The sequence below is a fragment of the Ambystoma mexicanum genome, chromosome 4p (genome assembly GCF_040938575.1).
Source record: "Ambystoma mexicanum isolate Mex_15411 chromosome 4p, UKY_AmexF1_1, whole genome shotgun sequence".
Classification (NCBI taxonomy): Eukaryota; Metazoa; Chordata; class Amphibia; order Caudata; family Ambystomatidae; genus Ambystoma; species Ambystoma mexicanum.
The window spans coordinates 65013823-65027767 of record NC_090927.1 but is presented as its reverse complement, the minus strand read 5'-3'; the positions used below and the strand labels follow the sequence as shown (position 1 = coordinate 65027767).

At 44.5% G+C, this 13945-nt stretch overlaps 1 protein-coding gene across 4 annotated transcripts in view; it reads left to right on the top strand.

The window, feature by feature from the left end:
* LOC138452994 (zinc finger protein 793-like) overlaps positions 1–13945 on the top strand; it is a 404979-nt gene that overhangs the window by 377628 nt on the left and 13406 nt on the right. For all 4 annotated transcript variants that reach the window (XR_011260346.1, XM_069605395.1, XM_069605396.1 and 1 more), the window contains 2 exons: positions 710–758; positions 843–898. Coding sequence is in view for 3 of the 4 variants with exons in the window: in XM_069605395.1 (XP_069461496.1) it covers positions 710–758; positions 843–898 (105 nt within the window). In the remaining variant the exon portion in view is untranslated. The remainder of the gene's footprint in view (positions 1–709; positions 759–842; positions 899–13945) is intronic.

The window sequence follows — 13945 nt, the reverse complement described above, 5'->3', positions numbered from 1 at the left end:
TGAAAAATCTCATAAATATATGGGGGTGTGGGCAAGGATATACAAGGGGTAGGGAATAGTGTAAAATGAATAGGGAAGGGGGTTTGGTGGAACCCCCAAAAATAAAACATTTCAATTAGATTTTTCAAGAAAAAAACTCCCATAGAAAAAAAGACTGTCAAGGAATGAACATAGAACCCTCAATTGGCTGGAAATGAATACAGCCTTGGGGTGTTCCCTGAGGGCAAGGAGCTGTTGGGTAAAGAAGGCTTCTTTCCTGGAAGATTGGGGTCTTGGGTGATAATCTCGTGATTTGCCTGGGTTCCACTGGCTCGGAATCAAAAAGAGCGGCTGTTGAGTAACCAGTTCTGAATCCCTCCCACTCACTTCTACAGTCCACCTTAGGAGTATGAATGTACTTGGTAACGGATGCTGTAGGATCCAGGCTGCTCGCCCTTACTCTTCTGCAACCTGCACTTACAGAGTATTCCCCCAGGAAGAGGGGCTATGTAGGCCATGGCAGTTGCTCCACTTCACGATTAGTATTCAATTTAAGGCCAGTCAGAAGCGGTAGCTTGACTCCTCTAATTTGGTGCAACGCCAGTGTCCAAAGATATTGTCTCTAATTCGATAGGTGCTTGTGATGTGCCGCTGAAAAAAAATCTCTTCATGGTTCGTCTAAATGCTCTGTAGTTTCCTCACCTTCATGTTGTCTTGTGTGCCCCTTCAGGTGCAGTCGCTGCAGTCGGAACGCTGGATGCAATAGGCTGGAATAAAAGGTAGGTGCTAAACATCAAGACAAGCAAGTTGTGCAGTAGTGGTTCTTGTGCTGATTTTGTCTTCTGTGTTTCCTTTCTCCACAGCTGTCCAGACAGGGTAAAAACGGCTGCGGTGAAAACCGAGGTCCAGATCCTCCCAGGTATGGTTCAGCAAGATGATTGGCACAGGCTGCTGTTGGGTGGGGCATAAATAGCCATGCCCCAACCCAGGAATTCCCACAGGACTTCCAAGCTTAAGGTGGGAAGCCTAGAAGGGAGGGAACGCAGGGACATATGGAAAGTGTCATTCTATGGATCCCTTTCCCTGTAGAACCATATCCTATTCTGCATTACCCCCATAGTAGGCTCTCTGGGCACCAGGGGAACCCAAGGGCTTTTGGAGGATTTAACAAGGGTTGCCGTGACATACGATCTATCCTGAAATGATTGGAAACAGTTTCCTTAACAGTGTCTCTGTCCAATTTATCAAAACTCCAGCTGGTGTGCTTGCGCCTTTTGATTATCTGCCAGTTTAGCCTCATTTCTATGTTCCTGCCCTTCTCTGTTGGGCCCTCTTCAGCTCCAACGCCAGTGCCTTAAATATGAGGGACTCTGCTTCTAGGAACAGAGTGATAGAAGATGTAAAGGTAGAAGAGTTTTGATCAGACTCCTCTTCCTCAGTAGGGATACTGTCTTGGAAATGAAGGGCAGCTTTACTCAATCCAGATTTTTCCACAGTACCCCGGGTTCCATTTCCTCACAAAGCTCTCAATTTTTCACAGCCTTTAATTTGGTCAAGGCCCCAGCAATAGAAAACCTCAGTTTGTCAGAGAACTAATTTTCTGGTAGGTAAATGATTCTAGTTGCGCTTGTAGTGTGTGATGAGATCCCACTGGAGAAGCTGGACCGCAGCTTTAAAAAGTTGATCCACCACCTTGGTTTAGTGTCAATGCGGACCTGCACATGTGTGTCCATGGATTCCCTATCTGCTGCCTACTTCTCATTGAGCCTGATATAGGCTGCAGTGCTCCGCGTAAGAACGCAGCTCTCCTGATGAATAGTAATTTTCCACTGCATGTGAATGTTCTGTGGCAGTTACAAAGTGGGGATGACCATGGGAACCTCCCCCGCACCCCCATACCATTGTCCACTAGTTTGGGGAAGTAACTTGCCCCCTTGGTCACTCAACTAGATGTCCCCTAGATTAGGGCTGGTGACATTGTCATAGTATCGATGGGTCTTACACCGGGCATCCCCACACTGTTTCCAATATGGCAGGAGGATTTTCCAAAGGTTCTCTGGTAAGGGCTTAAGAAGATGAACCTGTTGCTGGTTAGCATGGCTCCCCTTAGGTTAACATGATTGTCCATGTTGTAGCCAGGCAGAGCAGGCAAGGTTTCACTCTTAAGTGGGGCGCAGGATGGTGATGGGTACAGTGTACCCACACACAACCACACAACAAAGTCCATGCTATATATTGCTCAAAACATCTTTAACATAAATTGTGCATGACAATTAAGTTTACCATAACATTATAAGTACTTTTTAAAAAAGAAATGTTTTTAAATGTTATAGTTACATTGTTTAAACTTTTCATTTGTCTCCAGTTTTCCAAGGTATAGTTTTAACTCATTACAGGTTTGTCAACATTGAGAATTTCTTGTAGAAATTGGCATATTGTGAAAATGAGTTTGTGCGTTCTGCCGTTAAGCATCATTGTCCATCTCTCTTCTGTCTCCATCGTCTGTTCCCCAATCCTGTAGTAGGCGCCAATTCTGGTTCTTTGTTCAGAAAGTTTGTTACCTTCCATTAGTAGGTGGAAGAGCATTTCGGGTTGTTGAGTATTGGAGCAAAAGCGGCAGAAGTGTTCAGTTGCAGGAATTTGTCTGGTTTTGGCAAGATAGAAGCGGGTTGGTATTGTGTTCATACGAATTTTCAAGTATATTGCTCGCGTTTTGGCGTCGGGGAAGATGGTCAGGTAGGTTGGTAGTTCATTGATTGATCTGATCTTGCATTGTAGATTGAGGGTGTGTTTTGTTTTCTCTTCCAGGGTTTTTATCCAGTCGTTTTTCATTATTTTTGTTTTGGGTTTGGCATGTTGTGGGCGTAACGTGAGCATCTGGTGGGAAATTTCTTCTGTTTTCATATGTTGCTCGAGATTGTTTTTCCATTTGGCAAGTATTATATTGTTCATTGCTTCGTCATGGGTCTTGAGTATTTGAATTGCCGGTGGTTTTTCATCGGGGAGGAGTTTGCGGTATAGATCTAGTTGTTTCCATAGGATGATTGAGCTAATGGACTGTACTGCTACTTCGTGCCTGATCCTGGGCATGGGGAAAGAGGGTGGCAACTGCAGGATCTTACGCCAGAAGGAAGCTTCTAGTTTTGTCCAGTCGTAGTCCATTGTGTTTATCATAGCTTCTGTTCCATAGGCTATTGTTGGAATCACCTTTTGTTTGTAAAATGTGGTTATGGGTTTAAAAGAAATTTCCCAAACTTTCGCTGGATCACGCAGCTCTGTCTAGCTGGAGATTGGATCCTTTCTTCTAGTTTCAAGGTCCACTCTTTTTGGGATTTGGATTGATTTATGTGGATTCCCAGGTGTTTGAATGTTGTTACTTCTTCAAGCTGATTGTGATTAAGATAGATTTTTAATTGCTTCTCGTTGGTCTTGATCGATTTGGTCAGTTGCATGATTTTTGTCTTCTTTGTGTTGATGGTGAGTTCGTTAAGGGTCATGTAGTTGCTTAGTTGACTGAGACTGTTTTGCAGACTTGAAGGTGTTTTATCCAGGAGAATGATGTCATCCGCATATGTCGTGATTTTGACCGGTGTTGAATTAATCTTGGGCGGGTTGAGGAGGTCAGGTTGTAGGTGAATCTCGATGTCTGCAGTGAAAAGGTTGTAGAGTGTTGCTGCGAGGGGGCATCCTTGTTTGAGTCCATTTTCAGTTGATATTTTCGGAGTTGTGTGGCCTTCTCGTGTGAGTCATATTGTTATAGATGTATTTGAATAGAGTTGTCTAATTGGCCCCAAGATGTCATTTGGGCATTTCCATTTTTCAAGTTTGTTCCAGAGTTTTTGCCGAGATATCCCATCAAATGCCATGTGTAAGTCTATGAAAGCTGTGTAGATTTTTGTTTTGTTGTATATTGCTTTGTGTTTTATCAGGTTTAGCAGGAGTAAGTTGATGTTTGTCCTGACATTTGAGGTAAAGCCAGTTTGTCTTGCAGAGAAGCGATGTGTCTTGGTTGCCCACTGATTGAGTTTTTTTAGTAGGATCGACGCAAACAGCTTTCCTGGGGGGTCGAGTAGTGCAATTGGGCGAAGGTTTGTCAGATCATCTCTCGGTTCTTGTTTGTGTATGGGTACGATGGTGGCAGTTTTCCATGATGTTGTTATCCGGTTGAGCTTGTTTATGAGTGTCATGATGTTCCTCATTAGGTTGGCCCGTGATTGTGGATCTTTTTTTAACATTGCATTCGATGTCCCGTCAGAACCTGGGGCATGGGAGATGTTGAGTTTTTGTATCATTTCAGAGATGTCTTGATAGTTGAAGATTACTGTCCATTTTATGTCCTGACTCTGTTTTGACTTCAATTTCTGATGGACGGGCTTTGTATATATTGGTGTAATGTTCGATCCATTGTTGTTCTGTCACATTTCCTATCAGTTTGTGTTGATGTGCTGAGTTGTTGTTCAGCAGGTTCCATAGGTCACGGAGGTTGTGTGTTTTGTAGGTTTCTAAGATTGCTTCTGCGTCTGCTTGAAGTATCATCATGCGATGCGTTTTGATCCAATTGTTGTAGTTTTGTTTTGCCGCTTTTATTTTGGTGAGCGATTTGTTGTCTTTTGCTTTCTTCAGTTGTCGCACAGTTTTCCTCAGTGCCCTTTTCCTTTTCGGTAACCTTCTTATTGTAGGAGTGCCGATGAGGTTGTGAGGTTTGTTGTATGGTTGGCTTGTAAAAGGGTTGTAGTAGCCATTGGTAGTTTAATTTCTGGTCTTCAGGTAATGTGGTTTGTATGAATTGGCTTGTAAGTGAGGTTATTGCTTGTTGGGGTATGCATAGTTTTTTCCCAGCTTTGCAGACTTCGAGCGGGGTAGGTCGATTTGGCTGTGATCGGTGCAGGATGTCTTGTCCATGTACGACTATTTGATTATGGTCGCTTCTTGTCGTTGTCATTATGTTTGCTGTTTGTGCTGTGGCTCTCAGATTTTTCGAAAGATAGATATTGTTGATTATGACAGATGTTTTGCCTCGGGACCAGGTAGGTAGAGGTCTATTTGTGTCATCTGTGGGATAATCGATCAGTAGAAGATTGCGTATGTTAATTTCTTTTGTCAATTCTTTTGCACAGATTGTTAGGTTTCTATCGGGAATAAATTGTCCGTCCCTTTGCCATAAGTGGAGATTTAGGTCTCCGCATATTATGAATTGGATTCCTGGATATTTGCAGGAGAGGTTGTCAATTGTTATGAAGACAACGTCCAAGAAAGCTTCGTTGGTAATTGCTGCTGGGTTCCAGTACAAGTTAATTATTGAAATTTTCCTTTCGTGGTGAGTTGTAGACAGGTCGGAATCCGGACTTCTTCTTCTTGTTATTTATATGATTGTGTTTTGTATCCACGGGTTGATGTTTGTGGTTTCCAATATAGACCATGTGAGGTCGATCTTGATTAATGTTAGGAGACCTGAAGTTGGTCTACCTTTTGATTCTTGGTGGAGCTGGGTTGAGAAAGGCTAGAAATCCGTATGGAGTGTTGGAGAGCCAAGTTTCTTGGAAACAGATGATCGGTTATGAGTCAAATTCTGGTGATGAGTCGTTGAACAAGTGGGAGTTTCCCCGTGTGTTCCATGAGCACAGGGACCAGGTGTTTATTGTGTCGGTTGGTGGTTATGAGATGTTACTCAGTTCAGTGTCGTCTGAGTAAGTTAGGCTGTCTACTGATCGATACTCCCGTCTGATCGGACGGTCGTTGTTCTAGCTCAACCTTGTTTCATCTTGTTTCATCTTGTTTGGTTGTACCGTTCTCCCGGGTCTGTTGGCGTCCAAATTGGCGATCGTCATCGTTGCGTGTTGCCTCAATTTGTTCTCGTTTGGAGGTGTAGTCCGTGGTCTTCTCAAAGTAGTCGCGCATTGTTGCAAGGTCATTTTCTCAGTTTTTTGTTTGGTTGTTGGACGTGCAGCTAAAACCAAGTTTGTGTAGTGCATCTCTTGCTCTTAAGATTTGGTCCATGGTTGTTTTGTTGTATAATTTCAGCGATCTTTTGTCGTTGGAGTTCTCATCGGTAAAGGTGAGTAGGTCGATATCTCTGGAGCAAAGTTGATTCAAGTTTGGAATTGCTTGAAACAATATTAAGATGTTTGCTCTGTTTAGAACCAGTTTGGTCGATCTGTTGGTGATATTTTCTATTTGCACCGTGTAATTCTCTGTTGACTGAAAAGGGTTCAGGAATATTGGCTGCGGTAGATCTGTGTGCACTCTCGGGTGTTGGGTTCCTGAATTTTCTTGCGTTGAATTTGTTGTTGAATGGATGGTTTCGGTGCTACGTCTTGTTTCATTGACTAAGGAGGTTGAGGAGATTTCGTCATATGCTGACTGGTGGATTGGGATATACGTTGAATTGCTCAGTGATCTATCAGAGATTTCTTCGCCCGAGATCACGTGACTGGCAGAGTAGCTTGGTTGATATTCATCAATGACTATTAGACTTAGGTAGTTCAGTTCTTTTTTCGTGTTCAGTTTTTCTTGTGTGGATGGCTCCTCGTGCGTCGTTAGGTTGAGTAGGTCATCTATTTCCAAGTTTCGTTCCTTATATGTTGTCGCAGTTGCAACTGGTGGTTTTTTGCTTTGATTTTGTATTGGTGATTCCGGTTGTTTCAATGTAGTTTTCTTGGGTTGATTTTTTTGATGTTTTTTCTGTAGTTGAGTTTTTGGCTGTTTTTTCCGGGACCAGCTTTGGTATTGACAAGTTTTGGAGAAAGGCTTGTGAACCCGTTTGCTTTTGGGTTTGTTTAGTGGGTTTCCTTGTTGGTTCTTTGTCAGTTTTCTTCGTCGGGCCAAAGATCCCGAAGGTGTCATTGCCAGTTGTAGTTATGAGGTTGTTTGTCGGTTTTAATTTCACTTTGCATGCGTTCAATGGGTTTGTTTTTTGAGTCGGTGAGGATGTTGAAGGTTCATCTGGTGTTGATCTGTGTTGGTGAAGGTTCAGTTTTTCTGGTATCATACAGGCTGGTATGTTTTCTTTTTCTATATTCTGAAATGTGAGGATTTGTTGCTGTTGATTTTTGAGCAAGGTCATGAGTTCTTTGGAAAGCTGAATCTTTTCTTTGTCGTTTTATGCTATCTCAAAACGTCTTTGTTGCCAAATTCGCGATTGTTCTGCTTCAGAATCTAGGCATTTTCCTATTGTGTTTATGAAATCTTCTGTGTGTATTTGTTTGGTATGAATCATTGCCAACAGAGTGGCTTGATCTCGTATATTGTCTTTTATTGCTTCATGTAGTTTGAGGAAGGGTACCATGGATTGGGAGACCACTGCTAGTAGCATATTTAGCAGTTCTAGTATTGTCGTTGGGAGTCTCTGATTTTCGTTGTAGTCATTCTGTGGAGAGTGTCTTTCTCTTTCGCCAGTTATTGTGGTTGGGTGATTTGTATCATTTCCTTGCGCTGGCGTATGAAAAGATTCTTCAACATCATACTCGAATTGCGTTCGTTTTTGTTCCTTTTTATTTTGAGAAGTGGATGATGTGGTGATTCTTTATGGGATCTTTGTTTTTCGTGAGGTTCGCAGTTCCGCTGGTTCGGTTTGTTTGGTAGTGGCGTCGAAGTGCAGGGCAAGGTTGCTGTTTGTGTTGGATCGCCGAAAATTTCTTTTCTTCTTTCTGCACTCTTCATGATTGATTCTATCTCAGTGATGTCTAGGGATAGACGGGCTGCTTTGCCTGATACTGTATTCAAGGCAGGGTTGAGAGGTTATTTTAGTAGTTTTTGCAAAGCATGGGTTTGTAGCCACTGTAATTTTGCCTGTTTTGCTTTTTCTTTTTTGGTCATCCCAGCCATCAGCGGTCCCGGGGTTTTCGTTTGGGTTAGTTGTTTAGATAATTCCTCATTTTCTGTTTGGTGTTGGGTGTTCATCGATATTTGAGTTATGTTTAATTGACTTTCTCTGGTCAGATTATGAGCGATGTTCATTGGTGTTTTGGGCTGGAATTCTGTAGCTATCTCACTCCGTTTGGTTGAGCCCATCAAATCGTGTTGCATTTCCAGTTGTATGTTGGCTTGGCCGTTCTCGTTTTCTTCAGCCTGCACTTCAGTGGTTGGTTGGTTTGGTCGTTTTTTTCTGTGATTTGTTGATTTTCAGTTGGGTCCCAGCTGATTGGGATCTGTTGGTCTTGGATCGTTTGTTTCTCTTGATTTATTTCAGTTGGACATATGGTTTGTGCAGGTTCCGGTTGGGGTGAGGGTTCACCTAGATTTCCTGCAGTGTTTTGTTCCAAATCTTCTAATTGTTTGATTGTTTCAAGATCTGGTGTCGGTGTTTCAGGATTGCTTTGGGGGAATCGATTTTCAGAAGGATGTTTGTTTGAGTTCTTCTTTTGTAATGCTTGTTCCATTGTTGTTTGTGAGGCGTCTAGATGAAGCTTTCCTCTGAGCCTTGTGTTTGGCCGTACTGTCTGTCTTTTTTGCGATGAGGCAGACATATGGATTCTTGATATCTCTAGGGGTTTTGCAGCGTCTTGGGTAGGATCGGAGCTGTGCAGGTCCCTGTAATCTCCTGTGTTCGAGTAGGTTCAAGATCAAAGTCGGCACTTTTGGTGTTACAGTGCTGCACAATGGGGGTGGGGCCCCTGCGGTTTCCTGTGTTGTGGAAGTTTTGCAATTTCTTGGCGTAGGATCAAGGACAGGATCAAAGGGGAACAAGCCCCTGCAGTCTCCTGTATTCCAGTTGTTTCAGGTGTTCGTGTTGGCCAGTGTGGTGAAGCAGAATGTTCTGATCAGGATCAAAGGGGAGCAAGCCCCTGCTGTCTCCTGTATTCCGGTTGTTTCAAATGTTCGCATTGGCCAGTACGGTGGAACAGTGTTCTGATCAGGATCAAAGGGGAACAAGCCCCTGCAGTCTCCTGTGTTCCAGTTGTTTCAGGTGTTCACATTGGCCGGTACTTGTTGGAGCACCTGGGACAGGATCAAAGGGGAGCAAGCCCCTCCAGTCTCCTGTGATTCGGTTGTTTGGGATCTTCGCTTTGAGCAATGCGGTGCAGCACAATGTTCTGGATAGGATTGAAATGAAGGAGATCTCTTTGGTCTCTTTTGTTTTGGTTGGTTGTGGTGTTCTTTCAGTGAAGGAGCTTTCGTTTGACCATGGTGGGGAAATGTCAGTTGCTGTATAGGATCAGAGAGCAGGGGGCTCCTGCAGTCTCCTATCTTATGTATATTTCAAGTGAGGCTTAGTTCGGCATCCCAAAACCCCATGGGTGGGGTGGTGGGCTTCTGCAGTTTACTGTGTTATCAATATTTGGACTGTTCTTACAGCACAGTGTAGTCCTAGATGCTAGGGAGGGTCAGGGGGGGAGAGCTCCCTGTATTATTGTAATGGTTTCGGGGTTTCTTGGTGTGACAGTGGTAAGATGCAGGGTCAGGAGACCCCGGTAATCTCCTGCCTAAATTGCAATGGATCTTTCTTGGTGCAGTATACAGTGTTATTTCTATGGGCACAAAGGAAAATTTGGATATGGAGTCTTACGGTCAATGATTAACGAGGGATTTAGCACAGGGTCTGCAATGTTGACAGTGTTGCAGTGAAGGAGTCTAACCCACAAAGGATTCCAGAGGGGGGTTGGTGTTCACGCCGTTGGAGTCTTTCCAGGGGTTTAGATACGGTCAGCTGCGCTTGGTATTACTTTCTGTCCACTACGGTTGCTGTGCGTTACATACAAGTGTTTTAGACTACCAGAGCAGACGCGCACGGGGCGTCTGCGTGGGGGGCTCTGCAGCGTGTAGCTTGGAGATGCGCGGACGGGCTCAGCAGCGGGTAGGCACGGGAGTGGACGAGGGAGCCGAGGGAGCCTCCGGGGACACGCCGCAAGGCGGTCCTCTCAGCACGGTAAGAGCTGGTGGCCTGGCACCGAAAACGCGGGAGGGGCACACTGGTTCCGTTCAAAATTTGAAGGGAAGGGAAGGGCGGCGGGTGGGGGGTGGGGGGGGTTGCTCTCACTCACTGGAAGGAGGTAGAGGGGAGGGGGGGGTCGCTCACCGCAAAGACGGTTTGGTTGATGTGCTGTTCGTAGGCAGTCCTAGGCAGTCGGCAGGGAAGTCTTTCCTGGAAGTCCCTCGGTCTTCTTAGGCGGATGAGCGGGGCAGCGGCACGGAGCAGGCAGAGTGTAAGAGCCTAAAGAGCAAAAGACTCTGCAGCAGACTCCGCGGCCGCTCCGCGGCTTCCTGGGTATTTTGAGAGCAAATTCAATGGTAATAGAAAGAGGACTGGAAAGTTCTTCAGGTAAACTGCAGCAAAGCAAATAGAGTCCTGCACTGTCACTGGACCAAAAGACTCTGCAGCAGACTCCGCGGCCGCTCCGCGGCTTCCTGGGTATTTTGAGAGCAAATTCAATGGTAATAGAAAGAGGACTGGAAAGTTCTTCAGATAAACTGCAGCAAAGCAAATAGAGTCCTGCACTGTCACTGGACCAAAAGACTCTGCAGCAGACTCCGACTTTATGTCTGAAATAAAGCAATGAAAACTGAATGACTCCAAGGAGGCATCAAATCACAACACAAGCAAATTGAGAATAGTTCCTAACATGTTAGTAAACAGTTCAGGACATTTAAAGAGTTTAGAAAAGTTCAAAGGCTTTGTCTATAGCAATCAGTTGGTCAAATACAATAGGCAATACCTGGTTATAGGTAAGAACTGTTGTCAGAGCTATGAACTTTGTAAGGAAGCAGCAGAAACAGCAGAGGAAGTCATTTTCAGGCACCATCATGAGAAGGATCAAACTTGATGATCTTGATGAAGCAATCAAGAAAGATTGCATGTGGAGCCGAGATCTAGAGGCAGACCACATTGAAGGCCAGTACCGAAAGAAAGGCGTGTCTTGGGAGTCCCCAGACATAGTAGAACGGGTCCAGCTATGTATTCTGGGCACGTGGACCACCAAAATGTGGAAAAGGCAGTTAGCATGCAATGCAAGTGCACAGTGAGGTATCACAGCATCAGAGTCGGCACTGGTCATGGTAATGGTTCCAGGATGCTGGGTCTGCAGGCAGAACCCCTGGGAATGGAGGAACAGGACCAATTGTGTACAGGGCAACAAAGCGTAACTCTCAGGTAGGGGCAGCGGCACACAAAGGTACAATTGGTCCACATACGTTTTTAATTTATTTTTTATTTTATTGTATTGGTTTTAAAAACTAAACCTTATATTAACACATGAAAAAAAGGAAAAAAATTATCAAATCCACAATTATATTTGCGATTAAAATTGACTGTCAATGTTAAATAATTCATGATTCCTTAAATACATATAAAAAAAATTCATCAGTTAATAATCATCAATTAAATTAAACAATGATAAAAACGAGATATTCGCAATTAAAAGTGAAATGGAGCTTCCATCAAATATCCTTGAGCTAAGTGAGAAGCTGTTCACTTGTGCTACATCATGAAGACATTTAGAGAAAAACTTAATTCTGTCAGGTTGCAAGACCTGACAAGTTATAAATGTGTATTGCAGGGATTCCACCTCTGACTGACATCTACATTCATTATCCACTGAAAGTTTTCTAATAATAAGTATTTCTTCAGCCTGAATCGAAGGAAGATTGAGTACGCGCCCACCTGGAGCTCTAGTAATGTAAGGAGGAACACCCCCATAGTAGTTGATTCTCAAGAGTCAAGTTGTAGCCTAATTTATAGGATATTCGTAGGTTGCAGGTTCTAACCCAATTTTACCCATAAGATTTCCTTTTTACTTCCATCAGTGTTAGTACAAGTAGCTATTTAGTTACACTCAATTGCTCAAGGACATTCTCGCATTTAGAGTTAAAATGAGTAAGACAGCTGGATCAGAGTTTATTCATTTCAAAGCAAAGTAACTTATATAAAGTGCCCATCCGAATTTTCCTATGTAAGGAAGGCGCTTTCAAATCGAGGTGCATCTGCATGGAGAAGAAAAAAAAACAATTTGTACCGGTTAGGGAGATTTAGCATTGTTATGCTTTATCCCCTCTCCCAGTGAGACCCCCAGCACTTTGTGTTGGACTGCTGGACCTTTTTCTTTATATCCTGAATGACTGGAGCCTGTTTCGCTCATTCATTCTTATGGGCTCTACCTTTAAGGCATAGGTATTTTACTTTTGCAGCACCTTATGGGCAGTGTTGCTGGGAACCCTTTGGGTTACTCCATTGAGATTATTTGACTATCCTTATCTTGATCCAACCGTCCCGGGGAACTACAGGCCCATTACGACTGTACCGTTCCTTCTCAAAATCTTGGACAAAGCAGCTTACCTGCAAGTCCAGAAGTTCCTAGAGGACAACCGCCTCCTCGGTCTACGACAATCTGGCTTCCGCCCTCGCCATGGCACTGAAACGGCCCTCCTAGACCTGAAAAACCAAATGGACGATCTCAGAGACGCAGGCAAACCGGCCCTTCTACTGCTCCTTGACCTCTCTGCTGCGTTCGATCTGGTCGACCACAATACCCTGTGTCACCACCTAGCCACACAAGCCAACTTCGCCCCTAAAGCCTGCCAATGGATCACCTCCTTTCTCAAAGAAAGGGCCATGAAAGTCTTTTCTGAAGTTGCCGCTGCCACCCCCAGCCTCCTCACCTGCGGTATCCCCCAGGGCTCCTGTATCGCACCTACTCTCTACAACCTCTTCACGAGGCCACTGTTCAGCATCTTGGACTCACTGGGTATCTCATACACCAATTATGCGGACGATACGCAGGTACTCATCCCACTCACAGGCGACTACCTAGCGGACTCTAACACCCTCTCCTCTATCTACTCTACCATCCAATCCTGGATGGCGGAGAATTGGCTTTGCCTCAATGGTGAAAAAACCGAACTCCTCCTTATTGGCTCACCTTTCACCATCGGCAAGCTCGGAGAACAGTACACCTCTTTCACCATTGATAATATTCCAATTAAAATCTCTAACCATGTTAAGACACTCGGAGTCTACCTTGACTCCGACCTGTCGATGGACAGACAGGTCAATGCCATCGCCGCCTCCTCAGCCTACTACACCAAAGTCATCAACGCAACCAGGCCTTTCCTGGCCCGTCAAAGCAGCCTCACGATTTCCAGGGCCATCATCGGATCAAGACTTGACTACTGTAGCGCCCTTCTCGTCGGGACTTCCAACAAAAACATCGCCAAACTTCAGCTAGCCCAAAACAATGCTCTAAGGGCAGCCACCGGCACCGCAAGGAGAGACCACATCTCCGAAATCAGAAGGCAAGTGCACTGGCTCCCTGTTAAAGAAAGAATTGTTTTTAAAACTCTTGCCATCACCCACAAATGCATTCACGAGCTTGCCCCCCCCTACCTGACGAACAGAATCACCAGGCACTCCGCCACAAGACCGCTTAGATCTTTCTACGCCAACACCATTGTCAGGCCTACCTCGCGGAAAGTGCGTGCTGGTGGCTCCAGTTTCCCCACCCTAGCAGCCACGCACTGGAATGCCCTGCCACCTCACCTCAGACTCATCGAGTCACACCTAGCCTTTTGCAAGGCTATCAAAACCAGACTCTTTGTATGACTTCAACCTGTTTCTGCCTATATGCCTGCTAACCTGTAACTAAGAGCCTCCTGCACCCGAATGTAATCTTAAATCTGTGTTTCCTCTGTAACAGCGCCTCAATGCCTCATGGGCTGCAAGTGCGCTTAACAAATGCAAATAAATAAATAAATAAAATAAAAATAAAAATAAATAAATTACTTTCTACTGTTAAGGATAGAGAGATACATAGTATCTCTCCTAAAACATTATATTCTGGGAGATTGACACACATCACCCTATTTGGAGTGCCAGGGGGATGGTATCCCCCTTCTCTCTGCTCCTGTGACATTTTAGCAAGTCGACCACAGGAAACTGAAGTAACCGAAGAAGATGACGAGAGATGCCTGCTGACCCTTTGCAACACTGTGAAGCGACCACTGCTATCCTGATCCTGTTTTCTATGCGACAGAGGAA